The following is a 24,777-nucleotide window of genomic DNA, read 5'->3' on the forward strand; positions in this document are numbered from 1 at the left end:
TGGGGTGAGCTTACCATAAGGGTGGGGGAAAAATCAGCACCTTGGCAGGAGCGGAGTGAAGGGCCAATATACCGCAGATGAAGCATGCGCAGTTGGCTCGCTCCTTGCCTGACACAGGAGTAGAGACGCTGGGAGGGAACCAGCAGCACCATCCCAGCTTCACTGACTGGCAGGTTGCCAAGGAGCATGAAGAAAGCCGGATCCATGATACCAGGTGTCAGCAGCACCAGCTCATCCCTTCTTGGGCAGCGGCCAAGAAGGAGCCCCCCCCATCCACTTCCATGGATGGGATCCTCTGTCCCAGCGTGAGTTGCCACGAATGGTCCCAGGCAGGAGGGCAGGCAGGAATCTGTGTCAGAACCCTCCAGCTTAGAAAATGGCACTGAATCACCAAGCAATTAAAGCCAAATAAGGCAAAATCCCACATCAGTAATGAGCTGCCAAATGCTTTTCATTTATTTTTTCAAAACCCTTACTTCAAAAAGAGTCCCAATTTCACTGAGAAATCCACTAGTGAATCACAAGTAAACTGTGCAGTTACCTGCCTCTCTTTCCAAAGGCTTCATTCTTTAGGAAAGCAGCTCCCATTGAGAAATGGATCCAGTTTCCTCAAAGTCATTCACCCTGTGCTGTCACTTCTGCCAACATCTCCCAGAATATGAGCAGCCAGAGTTGGCAACCTGACTGATCAGGTCATCGGTTTTTTTTTAGAAAGCAACTGGCGAACAAATAGCCGACCTACATAGAAGCAGAACTGATGTTTTCACCTTCCAGGGTGGCACAGTGGTTCGCACTGCTGCCCCGGGTTCGATTCCTGACCTGGATAACTGTCTGTGTGGAGTTTGCACATTGTCCCCGTGCCTGCATGGGTTTCCTCCGGGTGCTCCAGTTTCCTCTGAAAGACGTGCTGGTTAGGTGCATTGTCCATTATAAATTCTCCCTCAGTGTACTTGAACAGGCGCCGGAGTGTGGCGGCTAGGGGATTTCACAGTAACTTCACTGCAGTGTTAATGTAAGCCTACTTGTGACACTAATAAATAAACTTTAAACCTGCCTGTCCAATCCCAGAGATTGACAGATGCAAATTTAAAATGAATTCCATTTCACACCTCTACTTTTGAACCTCAAATAATGCGAATTGTTCCAAATACTATATTTCCATCTTTTGATCATATCCCACTTTCTGCTTTAAGAATTCATGAACAGAAGCCTCATACATGTGCATGTTAGAGCCATCGCTGACAAAGAAGGATTCTCATCAATCACTTGGCTTCAGTGATCCAGCGCTGATCCTCCAATAATCTATCTAGTACATGCTCAACTCCACACTGCTGGCAGTCTTAAGCCTTCTAGAAATGCTTTCACTCCTCAAGATTGGCCTCCAGGAATGATAAGGATTGTTATCCATCCCGTAAAATGAGAACCATTCATCCACGGCTCTTCCAGGCAGCAATGCAGCCGTCACCTGCTTCTTTTGTGTTACGTTAATGATAGCATAAGTAAGCATTCCCATTTTGCCGGTCCCCCAGAGTATGAGACTGTTCAGTGGAGGTCAAGTCAGTGAGGTGTCCCTGCCCTCACAGCCACACTCCTGATTCTCAAGTTAATTTAAATTTTGACCACCACAACAGTGAGCACAAGGAGAACTCACAATAGCAACTTGCAGCAGTTCACTGTAATCAAACAATCATGGCAATGTCAAGTGAGAGAGAGGAGAATGAGCCTGAATACATACCTTTTGCAATCTTTTATATTCAAACGAACATGCCAGCTTTTTTAATGTTCATTTTAGAAATCAAAACCATTAAGGTGAATAAGCCTGCTCTGTTTTACTTAAAAAGATCAGACTCCTGGATGAGTGCATGGGACTTAATAGGATGGAGGGTTATAGGTAGGCCTAAAAGGTAGGGATATGTTCGGCACAACTTGTGGGGCCGAAGGGCCTGTTTTGTGCTGTAGTTTTTCTATGTTTCTATTCACCAAATAATCTGTTTACAGAAAACATCTACCAACGTGAATTTTATTATCCATTGTACAACTGTAAGTCATTTGCTGAATAACAATACGAGCTATTTCTGAGCATTTTATAGTTTTATTTTGATGTTGTGGGTGAGGGGGGGGTGCACGTGTTTACAAAGATATCTTATATTCGTAATTTTTATTTATTTATTGGACATGGGCGTCGCCGGCTGGCCAGCATTTATTGCCCATCCCTAGTTGCCCGAGAACAGTTGAGAGTCAACCACATTGCTGTGGCTCTGGAGTCACACGTAGGCCAGACCGGATAAGGACAGCTGATTTCCTTCCCTAAAGGACATTAGTGAGCCACATGGGTTTTTCTGACAATTGACAATAGTTTCATGGTGATCAGTAGATTCTTAATTCCAGATTTTTTTTATTGAATTCAAATTCCACCAGCTGCCGTGGCGAGATTCTGCTGAGTTTCTGGATTAATAGCCTAGCGAGAATACCACTAGGCCATTGCCTCTCCAAACTGGAAACATAAGGACAATATTAATAATGTCCCTAATTTTCTCCCTGACTTTGAATCACATAAATATTTACAAAGAACAATACAGCACAGGAACAGGCCCTTCGACCCTCCAAGCCTGCGCCGCTCATGTGCCCAACTAGACCATTCGTTTTATCCCTCTATTCCCAGTCTGTTCATGTGGCTATCTAGATAAGTCTTAAACGATCCCAGCGTGTCCGCCTCAATCACCTTGCTTGGCAGTGCATTCCAGGCCCCCACCACCCTCTGTGTAAAATACGTCCCCCTGACATCTGTGTTGAACCTTGCCCCCCCTCACCTTGAACCCATGACCCCTTGTGTTCGTCCCCTCCGAGCTGGGAAAAAGCTTCCCACTGTTCACCCCATCTATGCCCTTCATAATTTTATACACCTCTATTAGGTCGCCCCTCATCCTCCATCTTTCTAGGGAGAACAACCCAGTTTACCCAATTTCTCCTCATAGCTAAGACCCTCCATACCAGGCAACACCCTGGTAAACCTTTTCTGTACTCTCTCCAAAGCCTCCACGTCCTTCTGGTAGTGTGGCGACCAGAACTGGACGCAGTATTCCAAATGTGGCCTAACCAACATTCTATGCAGCTGCAACATCATATGCCAACTTTTATATTCTATGCCCCGTCCAATAAAGGCAAGCATGACATATGCCTTCTTGACCACCCTCTCCACCTATGCTGCCACCTTTAAGGATCTGTGGACTTGTACACCTAGGTCCCTCTGTGTGTCTATACTCCTGATGGTTCTGCCATTTATTGTATAGCTCCCCCTTACATTAGATCTACCGAAATGCATCACTTCGCATTTATCTGGATTAAATTCCATCTGCCATTTCTCCGCCCAATGTTCCAGCCTATCAATATCCTGCTGTATTCTCTGACAATGTTCATCACTATCCGCAACTCCAGCAATCTTTGTGTCGGCTGCAAACTTACTGATCACACCAGCTACATCTTCCTCCAAATCAAAGAGATCTGAACCGAGATTTAGGAGGCACAAAGGTTTAAAATGGTTGAAACTTCAATAGCCTATTTTAATTTTTAAAATTGAGTCGTCGTCGTCCCCCCCCCCCCCCCCCCATGACTGTCAGCATGCTTAGCTTTCAAACACGAATTACTATTCCAATTTAATTATTACAGGCAATCAAACTGAATATCAAGTTCTCACTATACAAATGCAAATACAAAATCAAGTCATTGCAGTGCAGAATCAAGTCTTATCAGTATTCAGTGGAAACACCTGCCTAACTGCTGTGAGATGTGGCAAAAAATTAAGTATCTAAATCCTCCTAAAACAATAGATTTATATTCCAATTCACAATTAGGAGGTTATTTAAGGGCAACAATACTGTGTGTGGTTACAGCATCAATTTGTCCATTCTATCTTTTAAGATAATTGCACAGCTCATCATCCTGAACTGACAGCCAACTGAAAATCTATCACATCAGGTCTCACAAGTGAGACAGAGACGTAACGTGGCAATTCCAACAGCAAGTGGCTGTGTTTTGGAACATGGATGAGTGTCTTTGCAGGTCATTTTTCTCCCCTCCTCAGGTGCAACAGCTGATTCATGGTTCATTCTCGAGTACGATGCAGTGTTAATCGCTCTCTAGTGCCCAGGCAATGATCACTCCTCATGCGTGAGCCTCAAAGAGCAACTTGGGGAAGTACTGTATCAACCTTGAATGTTGTCCTCAGGCGACATTCATTTTCCACCAAGATTCACTGTTTACCAATCAAGGAGGATAACTCAGTCTGATTTTTCTCCTTCCGAACTAACCCGAGCACAGACTCGCAATCAAACCTGGAACTTCCACACAGGGTAGTGCTAATCCATAAGGGAATTAAAACAAAGAATTACCCAAACATTACTCTGTGGAAGGACAAAAGGATGATTATCTATTAGTTATATTACTATGTACAATTGTGAACAAGACTTATTGCATTCATTTTAACATATCAGTACTCAGGGTGCATTATCAAATGCAGGGGGTCTTCTGAAACTTTCAAAATCACAGCGAATTAGATGATTACAGTCACTCAAATCTAGCAAGCTCTAAGAATCCATTCAATTGGATTGAACATCACTGCTGACAGCAGCCACAGGAACATCCACTTACTGCCCTTCACAATGTTTACTTCATTTTATTCCTGTCTTGTTCACTGCAATTTTCTTTTCACTGCCTCCCTCTCCCCTACTGCTTCCATTTGTCGACCATTCATTTTTGCCAAATGCCTTTTGGCTGGATTTGAACCCAACAACTAATCAGCTTCTCTATTATCATTAGGCCTTCTTACTCTGCCAACCCATCATTACAAAAAAAAATACACAAACATGGAAAAAGTCTGACAAAAAAAAATGCACGCAAAGCATAAGAACAGACAAAAGATTCAAATTAGAAGAAAAGAGAGCAGCAGATCAGGTGATCACTGATCGGTGGAAAGGACACTACTTCCAATAGCATTTCAGCAGACTTGACAGGTGAAGGCTATTGCAGTTCACTAACTTGGTGCCCTCCTAATAATTGATATGAGGGTACTGCAAATGGAAAACACCATTGCATGGAGCTGGGATGCGCAAAAGGTAAAAGGAAGAAAAGCAAATAAAGCATCCCAGACTGCTGCCACGTGCTTCACAATACATTCAACAGCAGCACTGACAGAAAGCTGCAAGTCAGCTGCCTGCTCAACTCCTCAGTTAAGAAATTGTGTGGAGACAAAAGCGAAATTAAGGCAAAAAAAAAAAGACTTGCCAGACAAATGTCCACGTTTAACTTACAAACCTGAAATCTGGTAACCTCATACAGAGGTAAAGGGAGCTGCAGGTGAAATGAATAGATGGTGGATTTCGCAACAAGTTGACCAATAGACATGGAATGAGAAATTGAAGTAATGTGCCTCGGAGAGTAAACTGCAGCACAGAGTTACGCTGCAGGTTACTAAGCGGATCTAGCCATTCTCTTCTGCTTAGGCAGATGAAAGGCTTACAGGTGGTAACTTAAAAAAGGGGGCAAAAATAAGAAAAACTACAATTTTGACTTTGTTAGTGGCACAGATTGCTAACAAGTTTACCATATAACACAGTCAAGTCAAAAAAGTCTTCGGGAAACAGCACATAATCCCATCAATTTAGAGGCGTAACATTGTATACATTGTACAATTAAATGGACCACTAAAGATTTATTCAGATGCTGCATTAATCTGTTTCAGTTTATACCTCTTCAGCAGTTAACCATAAGAATAGGAGATGAAACAATAACAGGACATCATATGCAATCCACAAAAAATATAAACATCATGAAATGCAAAAAGCAAACTCCTCACACAAAGAAACAGTCAGCTGAGATGACTGCTGTGAGAGATCATATGAAGACAACAGATTGGGTTACAAGAAATAGAAAATAGTAGTGGGCCAGAGGGACCATAAGACCATAAGACATAGGAGCGGAAGTAAGGCCATTCGGCCCATCGAGTCCACTCCACCATTCAATCATGGTTGATTTCAACTCCATTTACCCGCTCTCTCCCCATAGCCCTTAATTCCTCGAGAAATCAAGAATTTATCAATTTCTGTCTTGAAGACGCTCAACGTCTCGGCCTCCACAGCCCTCTGTGGCAATGAATTCCACAGACCCACCACTCTCTGGCTGAAGAAATTTCTCCTCATCTCTGTTCTAAAGTGACTCCCTTTTATTCTAAGGCTGTGCCCCCGCGTCCTAGTCTCCCCTGTTAATGGAAACAACTTCCCTACGTCCATCCTATCTAAGCCGTTCATTATCTTGTAAGTTTCTATCAGATCTCCCCTCAACCTCCTAAACTTCAATGAATATAATCCCACGATCCTCAGACGTTCATCGTATGTCAGGCCTACCATTCCTGGGATCATCCGTGTGAATCTCCGCTGGACCCGCTCCAGTGCCAGTATGTCCTTCCTGAGGTGTGGGGCCCAAAATTGCTCACAGTACTCCAAATGGGGCCTAACCAGTGCTTTATAAAGCCTCAGAAGTACATCCTTGCTTTTGTATTCCAAGCCTCTTGAGATAAATGACAACATTACATTTGCTTTCTTAATTACGGACTCAACCTGCAAGTTTACCTTTAGAGAATCCTGGACTAGGACTCCCAAGTCCCTTTGCACTTTAGCATTATGAATTTTGTCACCGTTTAGAAAATAGTCCATGCCTCTATTCTTTTTTCCAAAGTGTACGACCTCGCACTTGCCCACGTTGAATTTCATCAGCCACTTCTTGGACCACTCTCCTAAACTGTCTAAATCTTTCTGCAGCCTCCCCACCTCCACCTATCTTTGTATCATCGGCAAACTTGGCCAGAATGCTCCCAGTCCCGTCATCTAGACCGTTAATATATAAAGAGAACAGCTGTGGCCCCAACACTGAACCCTGCGGGACACCACTTGTCACCGGGACCTTGGGGTGTATACCCTTGGTCCCGGAAGGTAGCAGGTAGATAAAAAAGCACATGGGTTACGTGCCTATGTTAGCCAAGGTATAGATATAAGAGCAGGGAGGTTATGATGGAGCTATAGAAACTACTTGTTACACCACTGCTAGAGTACTGTGTGCAGTTCTGGTCACCACACCATAGGAATGATGTGATTGCACTAGAAAAGATGCAGAAGAGATTCACCAGGATGCTGCCTGGGCTGGAGCCTTTCAGCTAAGAGGAGAGGCTGGTTAGGCTGGTGTTGGTGGAAAGGTCTTGCTACTGTATGATTGAGTGCTTACAAATATTCCCAAATCCTCCAAAAATGTAAAACATGATTCATTAATTCATCACAAAATCTCATTAAAAATGTTTTCTTTATGTCTTTAAAGCACTGACTAGTGGAAGCATCACATTGTAAAGTGTTTGCTATTATGACTGACCGACTGCCTAAGACAACCTAAATATGGATAGTCATACAGCAATATTACCTGTGAGACTAGAACCACTCTGCCAGTTTAATAAATAACCAGGAAAATTCATACTTTTCCTTGCTGCTGTGGAATGAAATATTGCTTGCAGTGGACACAATAATTTTTCAAAAAACAAAAAATAACCACTTACATTGCGGTCACAGCATGGAAGAGGAAAAAAAAAAATTGGCAACAAAGCACAGATATTCTGCTATCACTAGACTCGTAATCCAGAGACCCATGGCAAGATTAGGGCATCCTGGTTTGAATCCCACCACAGCAGATTTTTGGGGAAGGGACGGTGACAGTGGTTAGTACTGCTGCCCTACAGTGCCAGGGACCCGGGTTTAATTCCGGCCTCAAGTGACTGTCTGAGTGGAGTCTGCACATTCTCCCCATGTCTGTGTGGGTTTCCTTTGGGTGCTCCTGTTTCCTCCCACAGTCCAAAAATGTGCAGGTTAGGTGAATTGGCCATGTTAAATTGACCAGTGTCCGGAGGATTAGCCAGATAAATACATGGGATTACGTTGATTGGGATTGGGTGGGATTGTTGTTGGTGCAGGCTCGATGGGCCGAATGGCCTCCTTCTGCACTGTAGGGATTCTATGAGTCTGTTCTATGAATACTCCAAAGCAGTCAAATTAAATTTGCTTAGGTGAGATAAGTTTTGTACAAAGGTACATTTTCATTACTGTCATCACTTTGCCCACTTTAAAATTGGACTTCTACATTTGAGAATTATACACAAAACCCTTGAGCAGAAAACTGCCCAGACATCAATTCATCTGCAAGTTGCCTCAAATGAAAATGTTAGAAGACAATTACAACTGAAACATGCTTCTCTCGCCTAATCTGGGCTGCAAATATACAAGCACCTGGCAATCTGAAAACTTCCCTCATCAAATGGCAATTAAACTGTGATTGGTCTCATGATCTTTTCAAGTTACTCCATCATTTGGATTACTGAATCTTAAGGTGACAATTCAAGTTAGAAGCTAATCAAAAATTGTCCTTCGTAAGCATAACTAACTCCATTAACTATAAGTAAAGCTAAAAGAGATAAGCAAGTTTGAATAACTAATGGGGGCAAGGGGGGGGGGGGGATATCTAAAAAAGGTTTATTCCATTTTTCTCCATACTTTTAACCACAAACACTGCCCAATTAGTAAAATCAAGTAATTTATTTTCAGGTTTTAAAAAAAGCTATTTTTAAGTACGCAAGAAATAAAGTAATGGTTATCTCTGAGGCGGTGTAAAACAAAAGTTCCTGCCATCTGTCAATCTTTCTATTTAACTAAAAGTACTGAAGAGTATTTGAATAAACATGGTGCTACTTGTTTGCCTGCACTTGCTTTGTCAAAAATGTACTTGTGCGGTTAAACTGGATCGGTGTTATAATACTTAAAAATATTGCCCACTATATACGGTATAAAATCACACAATCATATAAAAGTCATGAGCTAAGGGCTAAATTTGCCACCAACACGCCAGCAAAAAGGAAGGGCTTTTTTTTAATCTTCAACATTCAGCCTGTGCTTTTGGCTTTTAAAAACGCCATGCCACTGATGTATTTGCAATAATCTTCTCCAAATTTGAATCAGGCCTTAAAAATCTACAACCACAAAATTCAATCGTTGAGAAATCTTTTTAATAATTTAACATTAGAGAAGAAAGAAGGGCATAGAAGCAGCAATAAAACATCAAGCATTACCTTCATAGCTGAAGAACACAATTCTTGAGGTATTCATTAGCTAAATGTTTTCTTTAAAACATCCTCTTTTATGCAAACCAAGTTAGCGTATATTTTTGGTAGGAGAGTGGGTCATCTATTTAGTCCTGAACAATCTATTGCCATTTTAACACTAAACTTATAGGTGGAATTTGGCAAGAGGAGGAGAGACATTCAAATCATATTGCTGCCGATGAATGCAGTTTTTGATGCTAAGGTAAAAGGTAAAGTCACCAAAGTCCCAAATAACCATAGGCTGCTCTCCCCTTTGAAGGGGGAAGAACTAACTGGTGATTTTAAGATGAGGCTCACCACAGACGAGACGCATGTTTGAGTAGGCAAGCCTTCATGAGTATCCTCAACCAGTATGGGAATTGAATCTGAACTGTCACTGAACTGTCAGAATTGAATCTGAACTGGCGTCACTCTACATCACGGACCAGCCATCCAGCCAACTGAGCTAACCGACTCCCCAACTGGATGCCACACACTGGGGAAAAACCATCCAGATTGTACATTTCCTTTTGGGCCACAGCATCAATAATATAAGGCAATGAGTCATTGTACAAGACAAAACCCTCATTAGAAACTAGGCTAGAAATATATAGCATTTCACAGCAGTCTCTAACCACCATATTATAATCCTGATAGCTCTGTCCATAAACCAGCCTCATTTCCTTCTGCTCCACCCCAAGTAAGATCTTTCCTCATCTTATACAAAAATTCTTTTGAGTTTAATGCGGATCTGAAGGAACAATTATAACTGATACAGGCTACTTTAACCTAATGTGTGCATTTCAATTTTCCATATCCCTCACTTATGCAGTTTGAGCAACTTTCACTAACATTAGCAGTGTTTCTCTTTTTAAACAAACAAAAATGCTTTGACCTCAAGCCAAATAAAATGGTCGGTTTTATAAGTATTTGTCTCCCAGCAGTTGTGAAATATCCCATATATTGCTGACAGCTGTTACATAATCAATCATTCCTCTGTAAGAGAACCAATAATAATTCAAACATGAATGAATTATACTTTCATTGGTCTGTGAAATGATAGGTCATACTCATAGGGCGAGAAAGAGCTGGGATCCTCCAGCTGCCCTCGCCCCAAAACCGGAGAATCCCACCCGAGGTCAATGGACCTCTGTGTGGTCCATCCCCCACACGCTACAATCCCAGTGGCGGGCACAACAGGAGAATTCCCCCCAGCAACTGCAAACTGCTCACATTTTACAACAACCGGAGATCTATAGTTTATTGCAAGTTATCTTGTAAAATCTCAAACCATAAAATTCATTATGAATCACTGAAACGTATTTTAAAAATTCAACATTAGACAAAAAAGGAAGGCATAAAATAGCAATAAAGTGTAAAATGCTACTTGTAGGGAAAATGTATGCTGCAATTAAAAATACTGACACAAAAAGATTCAAAAGGAAATTTAGATTTCCCCACGTCATAGAAATCATAGAATTCCTACGGTGCAGAATGAGGCTATTCGGCCCATCGAGTCTGCACCACGCACCAAAAGAGCACTCTACCTACGCCCACTCCCCTGCCTTATCCCTGTAACCCCACACCTTGGTCATGACCAATCCACCTAACCTGCACATCATAGGATACTAATGGACAATTTAGACTGGCCAATCCACCTAACAGTCCAAAGATGTGTGGGTTAGGTTGATTGGCCAGGTTAAAAATTGCCCCTTAGAGTCCATAGATGCGTAGGTTAGCGGGATTAGCGGGTTAATATGTGGGGGTAGGGCCTGGGTGGGATTGTGGTCGGTGCAGACTCGATGGGCCGAATGGCCTCCTTCTGCACTGTAGGGTTTCTATGATTTCTATGATGAACTTGCACATCTTTGGAATTAATTTTCTCACACACTCTTATCCATACACATAGTACCACTTGCACACAAAGTAACTGATGTGGTTCAAGATAGTAAATTGAATCTTTTAGCTAAGATATTTTAAGACACTCAAGCTTCACCTGCATGATGTGGCTGAGTATTTTGGCTCCTCTTTCCCCTTCCTGTCAAGCAACATAAGATGGCTTTGCAAGACCACAATGGCGGATTTCACAGACCATAACCAGCAGTAAGAAAACTGCGCAGAATATGTATGATACAAAATGGGGTGATTTGTTGGTTGTAATACAATCTCAGTTTCTTCAGAACTTCTTGAAACATGATGTGATTGTTTCAAGTAACCTTGGACCAACACACAAAAGTAAAGTGATCAAGAATGGACGATATCTAATTTAACTCCATTATTCAAAAAGGGAGGGAGGCAGAAAGCAGAACACTACAGGCCAGTTAGCTTAACAACGGTCATAGGTAAAATGTTAGAAGCTATTATTAAATAAGTTATAGCAGGACACTTGGCTAATTTTAAGGTAATGAAGGCAGATTCAACATGGTTATGTAAAAGGGAAATCATGTTTAACCAACTTATTGGATTCTTTGAGAAAATAACGTGTGTCACGGATAAAGGAGAATCAGTGGATGTGTGGTCCTTCATTTTCCAGAAGGCACTTGATAAAGTGCCACATTAAAGGTTATTGCAGAAAATAAAAGCTCATGTACAGGGGGTAACATACTGGCATGGATAGAAGATTGGCTAACTAACAGGAAGTGAAGAGTAAACATAAAGCAGAGAGTAGGTATTTTTCAGGTTGGCAATACACAGCGAGTTTGTGCCACAGGGATCAGAGCTGCAGCCTCAACTGTTAACAATTTATATAAATGGTTACTAAATTTGCTGATGACACTAAGAAAGCTAGGAAAGTAAGCTATGAAAAGGACAAAGATATAGATAGGTTTATTGAATGGGCAAATATCTGGCAACTGGAGTACAATATAGAAAATGTGAAATTATCCATTTTGACAAGAAGAATTAAAGATAAGCAAGAGATTGCAGAGCTCTGAGATGCAGAGGAATGTTGCTGGCTTGGTGCATGAATTGCACCTGGTATGCAGGTACAGCAAATAATTAGGAAAGCTAATAGAACATCATCACTTATTGCAAGGGGAATTGAATATAAAAGTAGAAAGGTTATGCTTCAGTTATACAGAGTGTTGGTGAGACCACATCTGGGAGTACTGCGTACATATTAGCCACCTTATTTAAAGGAAGAATGTAAATGTGTTGGAAGCAGTACAGAGAAGGTTTACCAGACTTATACCTGGAATGGGCAGTTGTCCTTTGAGGAAAGGCTAGGCTTATATCCAATGGAATTTAGTACGGTAAGAGGTGACTTGGTGGAAACATAACAAATCCTGAGGGGGCTTGACAGGATGGATGGGTAGAGGATTTTCCTCTTCTGCAAGAATCCAGAATTTGGGATCACTGTTTAAAAATTAGGGGTCACCTACTTAAAACGGAAATGAGGAGAAATGTTCTTTTTCAAGTTTTGGGAGCCTGAAAAGGCAATGAAAACAGAGTCTTGAACATTTTAAGGCAGAAGTGGATAGATTGTGGGTAAGCAAAGCAGTAGTAAGTTAGCGGGAGTAGGTGGGATGCAGATTTGGGGTTGCTATCAGATCAGCCACGATCTTATTAAATGGTGCAGCAGGCTCAGGGGGCTGAATGGCCTGTTCTGTTCCTTGTCCGTATGTTCATAATAGTTTCACATCAAATATATAGCACAGAAATAGGCCAATTAGTTCAACTTGTCTATGCCCGTGCTTATGCTCCACAAGAACCTCCTCCCAGTCTTTTGGACTATGAAAAGTTAAAATAGGAAAGCGTTTGCCCTCATGGCAACTGTGATATCTTGAAATCAACTTTCTTCAAACTGATGAAAAAAAAAATGAAATGAGCGATGAATCATTTATTGCTCTTTCCATCTACATTTGATTACAGGTTGGGTTGTTGACCTACTGCTAAAATTAGTTATGGCCGGGATTTTCAATCCCCACCACCTTGGGTTCCCCTGTGGTGAATGCGGCAAACTATTCAAAAGTCCATTGACCTCGATGGGATGGAAGATCCCGCTGGCGGGAGGGGATGGAAAATTTCTGCTAATGTTTCATTTAAGTCTACATAATCATATTCAATAAAGTGTCTTAATGTATGTCATTTACAAACAAGTTATACATATATCAGTTATTAATAATGTAATGGTGAATCATTTCAGACATTGCTCTGCCCCTTTCCTAAAAAGATTTTCCAAAGACATCTTCAAAGATACTCTGCCCTTCAAGCTTGACATAGCAAGGGGTGGCCAATATTTTAATATTAACTAAAAACACTAATGTCCATCTTCTATGGATTATTTCCTATCCCACTACCCAACCAAATTCAAAGTCAATATAAACACAACATATATACAGTAACTCTTACTGGCAAGGAAAAGTGCTTCTATCATTTTCAAACAGATTTATATTTCAATTTAAGAATAAACACAGCATTGCAGTTTGGGTCAACTAATTTACTGTTTGGTTTTCATAATATATTGTTAAAAATATGCCTTCTCAGCAAATAAACTTGTTCTTTGTTGTGAGGCAATGACTGTTCACAATCCATAGAATAGATTATGAAATAATTCTGTATAATAGTGACTGCAACTAATAATTTGTGATAATCATTTTTTCTGCTGAACGAATATAACAGCCAGAGTAATAAAATAAACTTCTTCCTCACAAACTATCCGTAAAAGTACCGACTCTCAGTCAAAAGTTTAACAGCTATTATCACTCTTGTTGTAAACAATCAACATTGTGGAGCTGAAAATCCAACGAGAATATTTTCTGCACACAGCCAGCTACCTCTCTTGTCTTACAATGCAAGGTTTACACAGTAACATTGCTTTAGGTCTAAACTTATTCCGTCCACACAGAAATCCCAAAACCACTTTTCCCTTGTTACTCAAAGTAATATTGCTGTGCAAATACAACACAAATTCATTCATATTTTCTCTGTCTCCATTGATAAAGCTAAAAAAAATGAGTTTGCAATTGGAGATAAAACTGTACCTTTTGTAGACTAGTAGGATTCAGCTGTGTTTTGTCGATTATTTTAACAGCAACCTGAAAATGATTAAGAGATTGTTTAAGATATTCAATACTTGAATTTTTTTTAGATAGAATGCACAATTTTACAAACAGATGCTCATAGATATGAACCTCGAGACTGCCTGACACCCAAATCTGTTTCATTCTGCTTTCTGTCAATAACTCACAAAGCAATTTTTTTGTATAACTAGAGCTCGTCTGGGTGCGAGACCTGAAATGTACTTAGATAGAGTTAAGAAAACCAATCATTTCTCTTTAGGGTATCAAATGCAAATTTTCAACAGGGAAAAAAACACTAAAATCTTAGCAGTAATCAAAACGCTTCAGCAATTGATATTGACAAAATTTAACATTTAAAATAAATAAACAAGATATAATACAGAGAATCTAGAGTTTACAATTTTGTAGCATCCAGTTAAGTATATGATAACAGCATACAAATACTGGTTCAGATGGCATCCGGGGAGCACACCAAAACCTCTGCGACATCCACCAAGTGTTTAGAGACATACCAGAGATAAGACGCAGAACCCTTGAAACATTATCTTGCATATCATAACTAGTCTATATGCCTGTTTTGCTTTGCCAGACATTCCTAATCAGAATGAGGGAATCAACCATGACTGGGTCAGCCTTCCCAGGCTAATGGAAGGTACATGGAAACAACAGGCCGCGTGCAAATGGAATTAGAAAAAAAAAGAACATTAAAAAAATATTTAAACACAAAATGAGGAAATGGCTCCAATTCAAAAACAGTACAAATACAGCAAAAACTGAAATAAAACGCTGATAACACGAAGCAACCAAAATTAAACTCACTTCTCTTCCAGTCAGAACATGTCGTGCCAATTTTACTTTTGCAAAGTTTCCCTTGCCTATAGTCTTTAGCAGCCTATAATTCCCAATGTGGGGTTGCTCTTCAGTTGTAGATGCCACTGAATTTCTGCATCGTGGTAGGTTTTGTCTACTACTTGATTTGGAAGGCTGGATTTGTGAGTCACCATATCCATCAAGAGATGTGTGCTGCAAAAGTAGCCAGGTACAAACTACATTAATTATCGCACAGCACAAGTATTTGCATAGTACTCTATACATTTTAATTGCATGTAACAATTTAGATTTACAACATTCATTGCTTTGAACACTTTCCACAAGAATCCTTGGCCAGTACTGCATATAATGCATGCTAAATCTGTCACTGTACTTGGATGACTTCAACATTATCGATTACTCACAACAAAGCTCCCTTACTGAAAACTTTATATATATATTTATATAAAAACCAGGCTCTCTCTCAAATTAACAGGTCCAAAACTAAAAATAAAATCATTGTAGTGTAGGCAAATGAATAAAACAGGCATAGTGAGACTAAAAACATTTAAAAAGGCCCAATGTTGGAGGGGCGTAGAATATACAATGCAACTAAATAATCAGTGGGAGGGAAAAAAACACAAAATTCGCACTGGTAATATTTTGGTTTTGAAGTAGGCTCCTGGATAGTGTGGTTGACCCTTAACCCTCCTCCCATTGAATCGTCAGCCTTCACAGTCCTTGCATTTTCATCCTCCAAAATACATAAGGGGGGAGGGGGGATGATAGGATTGTGAAAGATACATTGATAATAAGGCAGATGGTGTTGTTGTATGCTTGACAACTCAAAAGGCAAAAAAAAGGGACAGGGAGAGAGAGAAAAAAAATCTCCCACAGTAACAGATCAAACTGGAAAAACACTGCGCCAGTTGGGAAGTCTGCATTGAGCGAAACTAAATAGGGACGGGGCTCTTTTGTGGTCCAGTAAACCGCTCCCTGTCATTGAGCTGCTCCCTCCAGTCAAAGGCAGCCAGCCTTAAATGGATATTTGCAGGCTGAAGGGGGGGAGGGAGATGAGGGGTGCAAAAATCAAGCAAATGGAAGGCAGGATTTTTAAATTCAGTCTAAAGGAAGTAGCCTTTTCCTCAGGGGGAGAAAAAGCCCTTGTACATGATATGGAGAGAGAGAGAGGCCTGTGAGATCGATGAAGCAGGCGAGTCAGTGCCTCTGCTCCTCTCCAAGGGATCTCTCTCTTTATTTTTTAAATATTATGCTGGAACCATCTCCCGGAGCAGCCAGCCACCAGAACATCCCTTTCCTCAGCAAGAAACACACACATCCTCTCAGCAAGTCTCTCCAAATCCCCCCCGCCCGGCCCTCGACTGGAACCTTCACATCAAAGTAACAAGAATAAAAATGAAACATTGTCTCACTCACATTTTCGGTGTCGCGCTCATTCACTGTGGGCAATGGCGTTCTGGTCGACATTTTGGCTTCACACTCTGCTTTAGGCCGAATCCTTCCTTTTTCTTTTATTTCTCCCTCTCTCTCTCTCTTTCGTTTTGCCTTTCTCTCTTTCTCCCCCTCCCCTCAAATAAAAGAGGTCTCTGCCGGAGAAGGGAACGCTCGCCTACATGTTGGATAGGAAATTCTCCATTACTGACCGGGCATCTATTGGTTAGTGAGGGAAGGGAGGGGAGGGGATGAAGAAATCTGTATGAATTGAAAGAGGAGGAGAGACAGAAAGAGAGAGAAAAGAAAGAGGGAAGAAAAAAAAAGGGGGAGGAGGGGAAAGGGAAGGAAGAGAAGGAGCTGGAGAGGGGAGGGGGGAAGCAAAACAACCGGAGCTCAGGTATACTTGTCACCACAAGCAGACAGGGGCTGAGAGGGAGTTTGTGAGCGTACAGACATCCTGAGAGCCAGTGTACAGACAGCGATCCCAGCGGCAGCCAGCCCCAGCACTAAGTACTTACACAGCACACACACTCTCTCTTCCCCTGGACTTTTACCAAAAGGGGTCCAATAAGTATCTAGTCTACCATCCTGCAACACAAATCAATATTTCAACCCAATGACATTGACATGATCTTTTGCATATTAGATCCCCCCCGGTGAATAGTATACTTTTGTCGTCGATTATTTTCATCTACCCACCCCCCATGTACAAAATGAAATGATTCTTTCAAACAAAACCTTGAATATTAAATTTATTCTGATAATTTTATAATCAGGGCAAAGCAATTTTATGGGGGTGGGGAGAAGTAATGGAACAACTCTTCCCCTTGGTTGATGATATTAATTCAGAAGCTTTTGGGATTACAGAAATGGATTATATTCTTTTGCTGGGTGAGGTGATTATGTGTAGGAATTAATTCATCCAAATAGTGTCACAAGGGCACTCGTCAAGTGTCAGCCACCCCCCCCCCCCCATCGGTTATCGCATTCTCGTTGGATACAATGAACAGCATGAGTTACAGTTATCATTGTTACTATGATTCCTATTGATTGCAATCCAGCAGTAACAAAGGCCAAACACTGCAGATGCTGGGAATCTGAAATACAAAAAAGATGCTGGAAATACTCAGCAGGTCAAGCAGCATCTGTGGAGAGAAACAGAGTTAACATTTAAGGTGGAATTAAAAGGTCATCTCCACCTGAAACTTTAACCTTTTATCTCCACAGATGCTGCCTATCCTGCTGAGCGTTTCCAGCAATTTTTATTTGTTCACCGGATGTTGGCCTCGTTGGCTAGGCCAGCATTTGGTGTCCATCCCTAATTGGGGAGCCGACTTTCTTGAACTGTTGCATTCCATGTGTTGTAGGTACACCCACCGTACTATTAGAAAGGGAGTTCCAGGAATTTGACCCAGCAGCAGCTACAGCGACAAATTAGAGTGGTGGGTGACTTGGGGGTGGGACGTTCAGGTGGTGTGATGTTCCCATGCATCTGCTATCCTTGTCCTTCTAAGTGGTAGAGGTCACATATTTGGAAGGTGCTGTCAAAGGAGCCTTGGTGAGTTGCTGCAGTGCATCGTGTACATGGCGCACACTGCTGCCACAGTGTGTATGTGGTGGATTGGGTGCCAATCAAGGGAGCTACTTTATCCTGGATGGTGTCGGCCTTCTAGAGTGTTATTGGTGTTGCATTCATCCTGGCAAATGGAGATTATTCTATCATACCTCTGACTTGTTTCTTGCCAGTGGTGGATAGGCTTTGGGGAGTAGGGAGGTGAATTAAACTCTGAGGAATTCCCAGCCTTTGACCTGCGCTTGTAACCACTGAATTCATATAGCTGCATTTTCTAGTCAATGGTAACCCCCAGGATGTTGACAGATGGGGATTTAGTGATGGTAAATTCATTCAATGTCAAAGGGAGATGGTTAAATTCTCTCTTGCTGGAGGAGCTCATTAGCTGGCACTTGTGGCTTGACTGTTGCTTATCAGTCCAAGCCCAAATGTTATCTGGGTCTTTCTGCAAATGGACTGCTTCAGTATCTGAGAAGTCAGAAATGAATATTGTGCAATCATCCCCATTTCTGACCTTATGATACAGGGAAGGTCACTGATGAAGCAGCTGAAGATGGTTGAGCCTAGGACACTACCCTGAGGAACCCCTGCAGCAATATCCCAGGAGTGAGATGATTGATGACCCCACAACCACAACAATTTTCCTTTGTGCAGGGTCTGACTCCAACCAGTGGAAAGTTTTCACCCTGATTCCCATTAACTCCAGTTTTGCTAGGGCTCCTTGATGCCACACCTAGTCAAATGCTGCCTTGATGTCAAGGGCCGTCACTCTCACCTCACCTCTTGAATTCAGCTCTTTTGTCCATGTTTGACCAAGGTTGTAGTGAGGTCAGGAGCTGAGTGGCTTTGGCAGATCCCAAACTGAGCAGTTATTGCTAAGTAAGTTCCAATTTATTTGCACTGTCAACAATGCCTTCCATCACTTTTCTGATGATCAAGAGTAGACTGATGGGCTGGTAATTGGCCGGGTTGAATTTATCCTGTTTTTTGTGGACAGGACATACCGAGGAAATTTTCCACTTTGTTGGGTAGATGCCGGTGTTGTAGCTATACTGGAAAAGCTTTGCAAGGGACATGGCTAGTTCTGGAGCACAAGTCTTCAGTACTATAGTCTAAATGTTGTCAGGGCCCATGGCCTTTCAGCAATAACAAAGCTTCAGTGCAAAATACATAATAAACTGGCCATTTTCACTGGAAATCATGTTTCAATTAACCCACGCAGCATTTCCAGTTAGACATGGGAATGGGCAGTAATATAGGTAAAGTCACCATAGTCCTGGATGACCATAGGCTGCTCTCCCCTTTGAGGGGGAGAACTGACTGGTGGTGATTTTAACGTGAGGGTCACCATACCTCAGGCAAGGGGCAAGGTTGAGAAGGCAGACATTCATGAATAATTTCAGCCAGCACAGGAATTGAACCCATGCTATTAGCATCATGAACCAGCCATCCAGCCATCTGAGCTAAATCAAACCCCAGGCATTCATATCAGTTCATGCAATTTAAACTTTCAAACCTAAAGCACTGAAAATGAAAAGTTGGTTAGGTTATAAAGCTTCCAGCTTAATACTTTTTGATAACCAGAAAGTGGCTTGTGAGTTTGTGAAATATTTTGCAACTAAGAATTTTGAATTGTTTCTTGAGTTTAATAATCATGGGCATTATTCATGCCACAGTGCGTAGAAAAGTAGTAACCAGTGAAGAGGAAAGTTGCAGAATTCAGCAGAGCATAGGCTGGTAAAATGGGCAGACACATAGCAGCTGAAGTGTGAATGGATGCATTTTGGAAGGAAAAGTGACGAGCCGTAATTTAAATCAAATGGCACAATTTTGTAAATGGGACATGAGCATAAAATTACCTTACATTAATGTGTGTCCCACATCGAACTGGAAATGCCACGTGAATTAATTGAAACAAATATTACATGATTCCTAGTGAAATGGCCAATTTTCTTTTCTATTTTGCACTGAAACTTAGTTATTGCTGAAATAAAAACAAAATTTGTTGAAAATACTCAGCAGATCAGCCAGCATTTGTGCGCAGAAGCAGAGTTAATGTTTCAGGTCAGAAATATGGTAAATGGGCATGGGACACAGGTGTTCATATATATTGAGCAGGTTGTTCAAAAATATATGTGATCCTTGCTTTATACATAGAGACACAGAGTACAAAAGCAATGAGTTAGATCTCAACCAAAGCAATGTTTCCAATTCTTGGCATCAAACTTCAGGAAGGATGTCAAATTCTTGGAGAAGGGTGCAGAGGAGATTTACCTCCACCATTGGCACATGTTGGCCGCAGTGGGTAGCATCTACAAAATGCACTGCAGCAATTTGCCAAGGTTCCTTCAACAGCACCTTTCAGACCTGTGATCTCTATGCTGAGGCAAATTTACACTTTGTGGGGCCCCTTGCAAACCTTCATTTCTGGGGCCCACCCCCCTTCATTTCTGGGGCCCAACCCTCCCTCCCCATGATGTCCTGGCTGTGTTTAGTCGCCTCCCCCCCACCCCCCCGCCTCTCCCCTCGCTGTTCGACAGTGGCTGTTCCCGACCAGCTGGCTCACTTTGTGGCTTTTGCGTAATGCCTCGAGCCTGACCTGGCTGCTGCTGGCTGGCCTGCCCTTAGACCTGGATCAAGAAACCTGCTGGCTGAACCTTTCTTCACAAGAGTAAAACACAGGACCTCCTGCCTCTCTCACTTCTTGCCTAGTCATTTTTCATTCCTTGCGCACGTGCGTCAACATTTGGACCAGTCTATTTTCTAAAAGGACTTGACCAATCAGAGCCTGATAATTCTGCATTTGATGCAGATAGGCTAATTTGTATTTGTTGGGCCTATCAGCAAATGCAGAGTTATCAGGCTCTGATTGGTGCCTACAGACACTGGCTGGTGCAGACCGCCCCCTATTGGTTGGGGCCCTGTGTCTAGGCACAGTGTGGTTCATTGTAAATCTGCCATAGCCTATATGGCCTCGACGAGCTATAAGGACAATGGTAGCTGATGCATGGCAAATCCACCACCTCTAAGTTCTCCATCAAGTCACCTGTAATATTGACTTGGAACTATATCACTGCTCCTTCACTGTCGTTGGGTTAAAATCCTGGAACACCCAACCTAATGGCATTGTCGGTGTATTTACACCATATGGTCTGTAAAAATTCAAGAAGAGGGTTCACCACTAGCTTATCAAGGACAATTATGCATGGGCAATAAATGCTTGTCTTGCCAGTGACCACATGCCATGAATGAATAACAACATTTACGAGAAGTTTTAATAGAGTAAACAGAAAGAAATATTTTTCATGGACGAGAGTGTTGTTAACTAGAGGACACAGATTTTAGATAATTGACAAAATGTTCAAGGAGGAAATTAAGGACTTTTATAACAAAGGGCCCGATTTTACCAACAATTTGCGCCCATTTTCAGGCGCGAAATCACGGTAAAGTCGTGTGTGAGGCCTTTATCGCGATCTGCACCCACGTCCGAGCAAATCGCCACTTTACCGAGAGCCGCGAATGGCGGGGATCCATTGCGCGCCCAAATCGGGCGGACCGATGATTTAAATGCATTAGCATGCATTTAAATCGATTTAATGAACTGCCCACCCAACTCTACTATCATTTCCCACTTTACCGCCGCGTGTACCGTTCTGGATCCGCGCTTTTAGCAACCTGCTAAATAAAAGTCTGAAGCTGACGCTGCAGCGTCCGAAGAGCGGGTTCAGAGCCTCCAATGGCTCTCTGACCCAGATCATCCTCTTGGGGGGGGCGAGGGGGGGGGGAGGGAGGTGGAGGAGGAGGCGGGTCAGATGTATCTCTGGTGGGGGGGAGGAGGAGGAGGCGGGTCAGATTTATCTCTGGGGGGGAGAGGAGGAGGGGACGGGTCAGATGTATCTCTGTGGGGGGGAAGAAGAGGCAGGTCAGATGTATCTCTGGGGGGGACGGCGAGAGGGCTGATCGTTGTCTGGTGGTGGGGAGGAGGCCTGATCGCTCACTGGTGGGGGGGGGCGGATGGATCTCTGGTGGGGGGGGGTCCGCTGCCACTATGCGGGCGATCCCTCCTCCCGGAGTGGACGTGCGGCCATGCCATCCCACAAAACCTTCAGGATCAAGTGATTCCTTGCTGGAGAAGGACCAAGTTGGGCCTGTAAAGGGATACACCATCACTACAGTGATTGGTGGTCGAGTTTCATATTTATGTCCATTGGAGATTTTGTGCTAGTTGCTTGCTCTTGGAATGTTTGTTCTTTTTGTTAGATATTATCTTTCATGTAGATTGATTGAGAGATGTTGGGATGGATGCAGAAGATATTTTCTGTGCTGACGAATAGGGGAGATGCTCTCTTAATTTGTGACAAGGGAAATCGTTCCATGCTCATGTATGCCTACACTATTTTCACACTGATGGAGATGAGAGGGGTTTTTGAATGTGACAGATATTTTCCAGACTGATAGATGAGGGAGATATTTTCAGACTGATGGATATGTGAGCTATTTCACACTGATGAATGGAAGGTCATTTTTCAAACTGTTGAATATTTCCCATGTTTTCATAGTCATGGATCTGAGCGAAATTTTCATCATGAAACATGGGAAAAATATTCATTCTAAAGGATATGGGAGATGTTGTTTCACTGATGGGAATGGCAATAACTTTGTGTCAATGGGTCGGGGTGACATTTTCATAATGATATATATTGGTGGCATTTTAGTGCTGATCGTAATATGGAATGACTTCATCCTGCTGGATATGGGCGATTCTTTCATATTGATGGAGATGGGTGATGCATTTAAACTGTTGCCCCCCTCCCTCCCCACCGATCGCCCACAGAGTGGCAGCGGACCCCCCTGCCCCCCCACCAGAGATCCATCTGCCCCCCCCCGAGATACACTCTCGCTGCTGCTTTTCGCTCCAATCCGCTCTCTCCACTTTCTGCTTTTTTTTTCTTTCCTGACACGGGCGCGCTTTTTCAAATTTTTTTCAAACTGCGCATGCGCAGTTCAGAGCTCCGCGCATTCCAGCAGTGCTAAGCCCTGCCCACAGCGTGGATCGGTCTGGAGACGGCTGAAAGCGTATGGGGGCGCCTGAACGTGGATTTCTAGGTCGGATCTGTACTACGCCCAGATTCAGCCCTTAGAATCAAAAAGGTAAAATCGGGCCCATAGTGAGTTGCTATGATTTAGAATGCAATCACGGAAAGGGTCATTGTAGTAGATTCAGTAGTAACCTCCAAGGGGAATTGGACATCACTGGATGAAACTCATTGAAAGAGCTGGAATGGACATGATGGGCCAATTGGCTTTCTTCTGCATTGTATAATTCTATGAATGTTAAATCTTGGAAAGTATTTTGGTGCAGCTTAGAAAATCAAACCCTGTTTTCTCAACATAAAATATATCACTTACAATAATCACACAAAATAAGTATCGAATCTGTCTAAAAGACAATGCAAATACTTTTGTCTCTTGCAACATTGAAGCTAGATTTAGAGCTCCTCAGAAATCTAGACTATAAGGTCTTTTGCACAGCATGTTGATGTGTATTATAGCCAGAAATCGAGTCACAGCAATTAGTATCAAAATTTCCAATAAATCTCTTTACGCTCTTTGCTAGTAATCTCACAAGCCCTTTATATTATTCAGCTAGATATTACACAATCAAAAGCTCAATCTTGACTTGATATAGTCTACTGTAGAAGTAACTTAAGCAGTCTTCTGAATAAAACCACGTTCCTAAATATACATTAATGAAACATTCATCTTTTCTTCATGAGAAGCAGTGAAAAGAATGTTGGATAATAACACCTCTTCATTTCTAACAACAGGCAAATTCCAGGTCAAATGTACCAGTGTAAATGCATCATTTCCTGCACTAGCCATCATTATAACCTCCAGGAGGGTTTGCAGTTGTACTGTGAACCCATACTGAAGAGAAGATTAGTCAGGATTACGTAACTCGCGTGGAAATCTATCATGAAACACACAGCTTAAGCACAAGAGGACATATTTACAAAGTAAGGACAACAATATGAATTTGGAAATGCAGGAGGATTTATTTTACTTAAAGGAAAGTAACTATGTGGAAAGGTTATGGCATAGTGATGGATCAAGAATCCTTAATGGGATTTATGAAGGCACTTGATAACTTCTTATTAATAAGAAGGATTCATGGTTATTAGAACTGCACCAATGCAATACTGTGACTAGATAGATTGAAGATCTTCTCCTTCCTGAAATGGATACTCTCCAACGTAGGTCCCAGAGTTGAATAAACAACATTCACTGTGTTGAATTATTTGGGTCCAGACTATTTTGAAAAGTTCTGCAAATGAAGTGAAGAACAAAACTTTGTTTACCAAAATGGCTATTAAGATTTCTCAGAATTAAAATAAATGTACAAAGCTTATCATCAATCTTACATCAGTTGTGTTTATTTTTCCTAATGTACAAGCAGCAACCTCTATAAAATAAAACACTATGCGGCCTTGTTTATTCCAAACCTGCGTTGGATTATGAGCGAGAGAACTGAATCATTAATAGCCAAACCATGACTGACAGTAAATGAACAGGTCAAGAAGACCATTCATATCATTATGTACTAATCCTCAGGTCAACTTGTAGGCATTTTTAGGAGTAAGAAGTTGGCTAATTAAGTTGTTTGGCTGAAAATTGTTATAAAATTTGATGCTGCAAACATGTAATCTTCAGGATTATGAAACAATTCTACATTTAATTTTATTGTACAATTT

At 41.9% G+C, this 24,777-nt stretch overlaps 1 protein-coding gene across 8 annotated transcripts in view; it reads right to left on the reverse strand.

The window, feature by feature from the left end:
* The window catches only part of mark1 (MAP/microtubule affinity-regulating kinase 1), a 179,278-nt gene extending 162,340 nt beyond the window's left edge, over nt 1-16,938 (reverse strand). For 6 of the 8 annotated variants that reach the window (XM_078229758.1, XM_078229755.1, XM_078229754.1 and 3 more), the window contains exons 1-3: nt 16,435-16,886; nt 15,007-15,210; nt 14,149-14,202 (exon numbers count right to left, since the gene is read on the reverse strand). In XM_078229758.1, the coding sequence (XP_078085884.1) occupies nt 14,149-14,202; nt 15,007-15,210; nt 16,435-16,485 (309 nt within the window). In that variant the 5' untranslated portion in view covers nt 16,486-16,886. Of the gene's footprint in view, nt 1-14,148; nt 14,203-15,006; nt 15,211-16,434 lie in introns of all 8 variants that reach the window. The other 2 variants (XM_078229756.1, XM_078229759.1) reach the window with 2 other exon arrangements.
* Between the last annotated feature and the right edge of the window lie 7,839 nt (nt 16,939-24,777).

This window comes from Mustelus asterias, chromosome 15 (assembly GCF_964213995.1).
Source record: "Mustelus asterias chromosome 15, sMusAst1.hap1.1, whole genome shotgun sequence".
NCBI classification, from domain to species: Eukaryota; Metazoa; Chordata; class Chondrichthyes; order Carcharhiniformes; family Triakidae; genus Mustelus; species Mustelus asterias.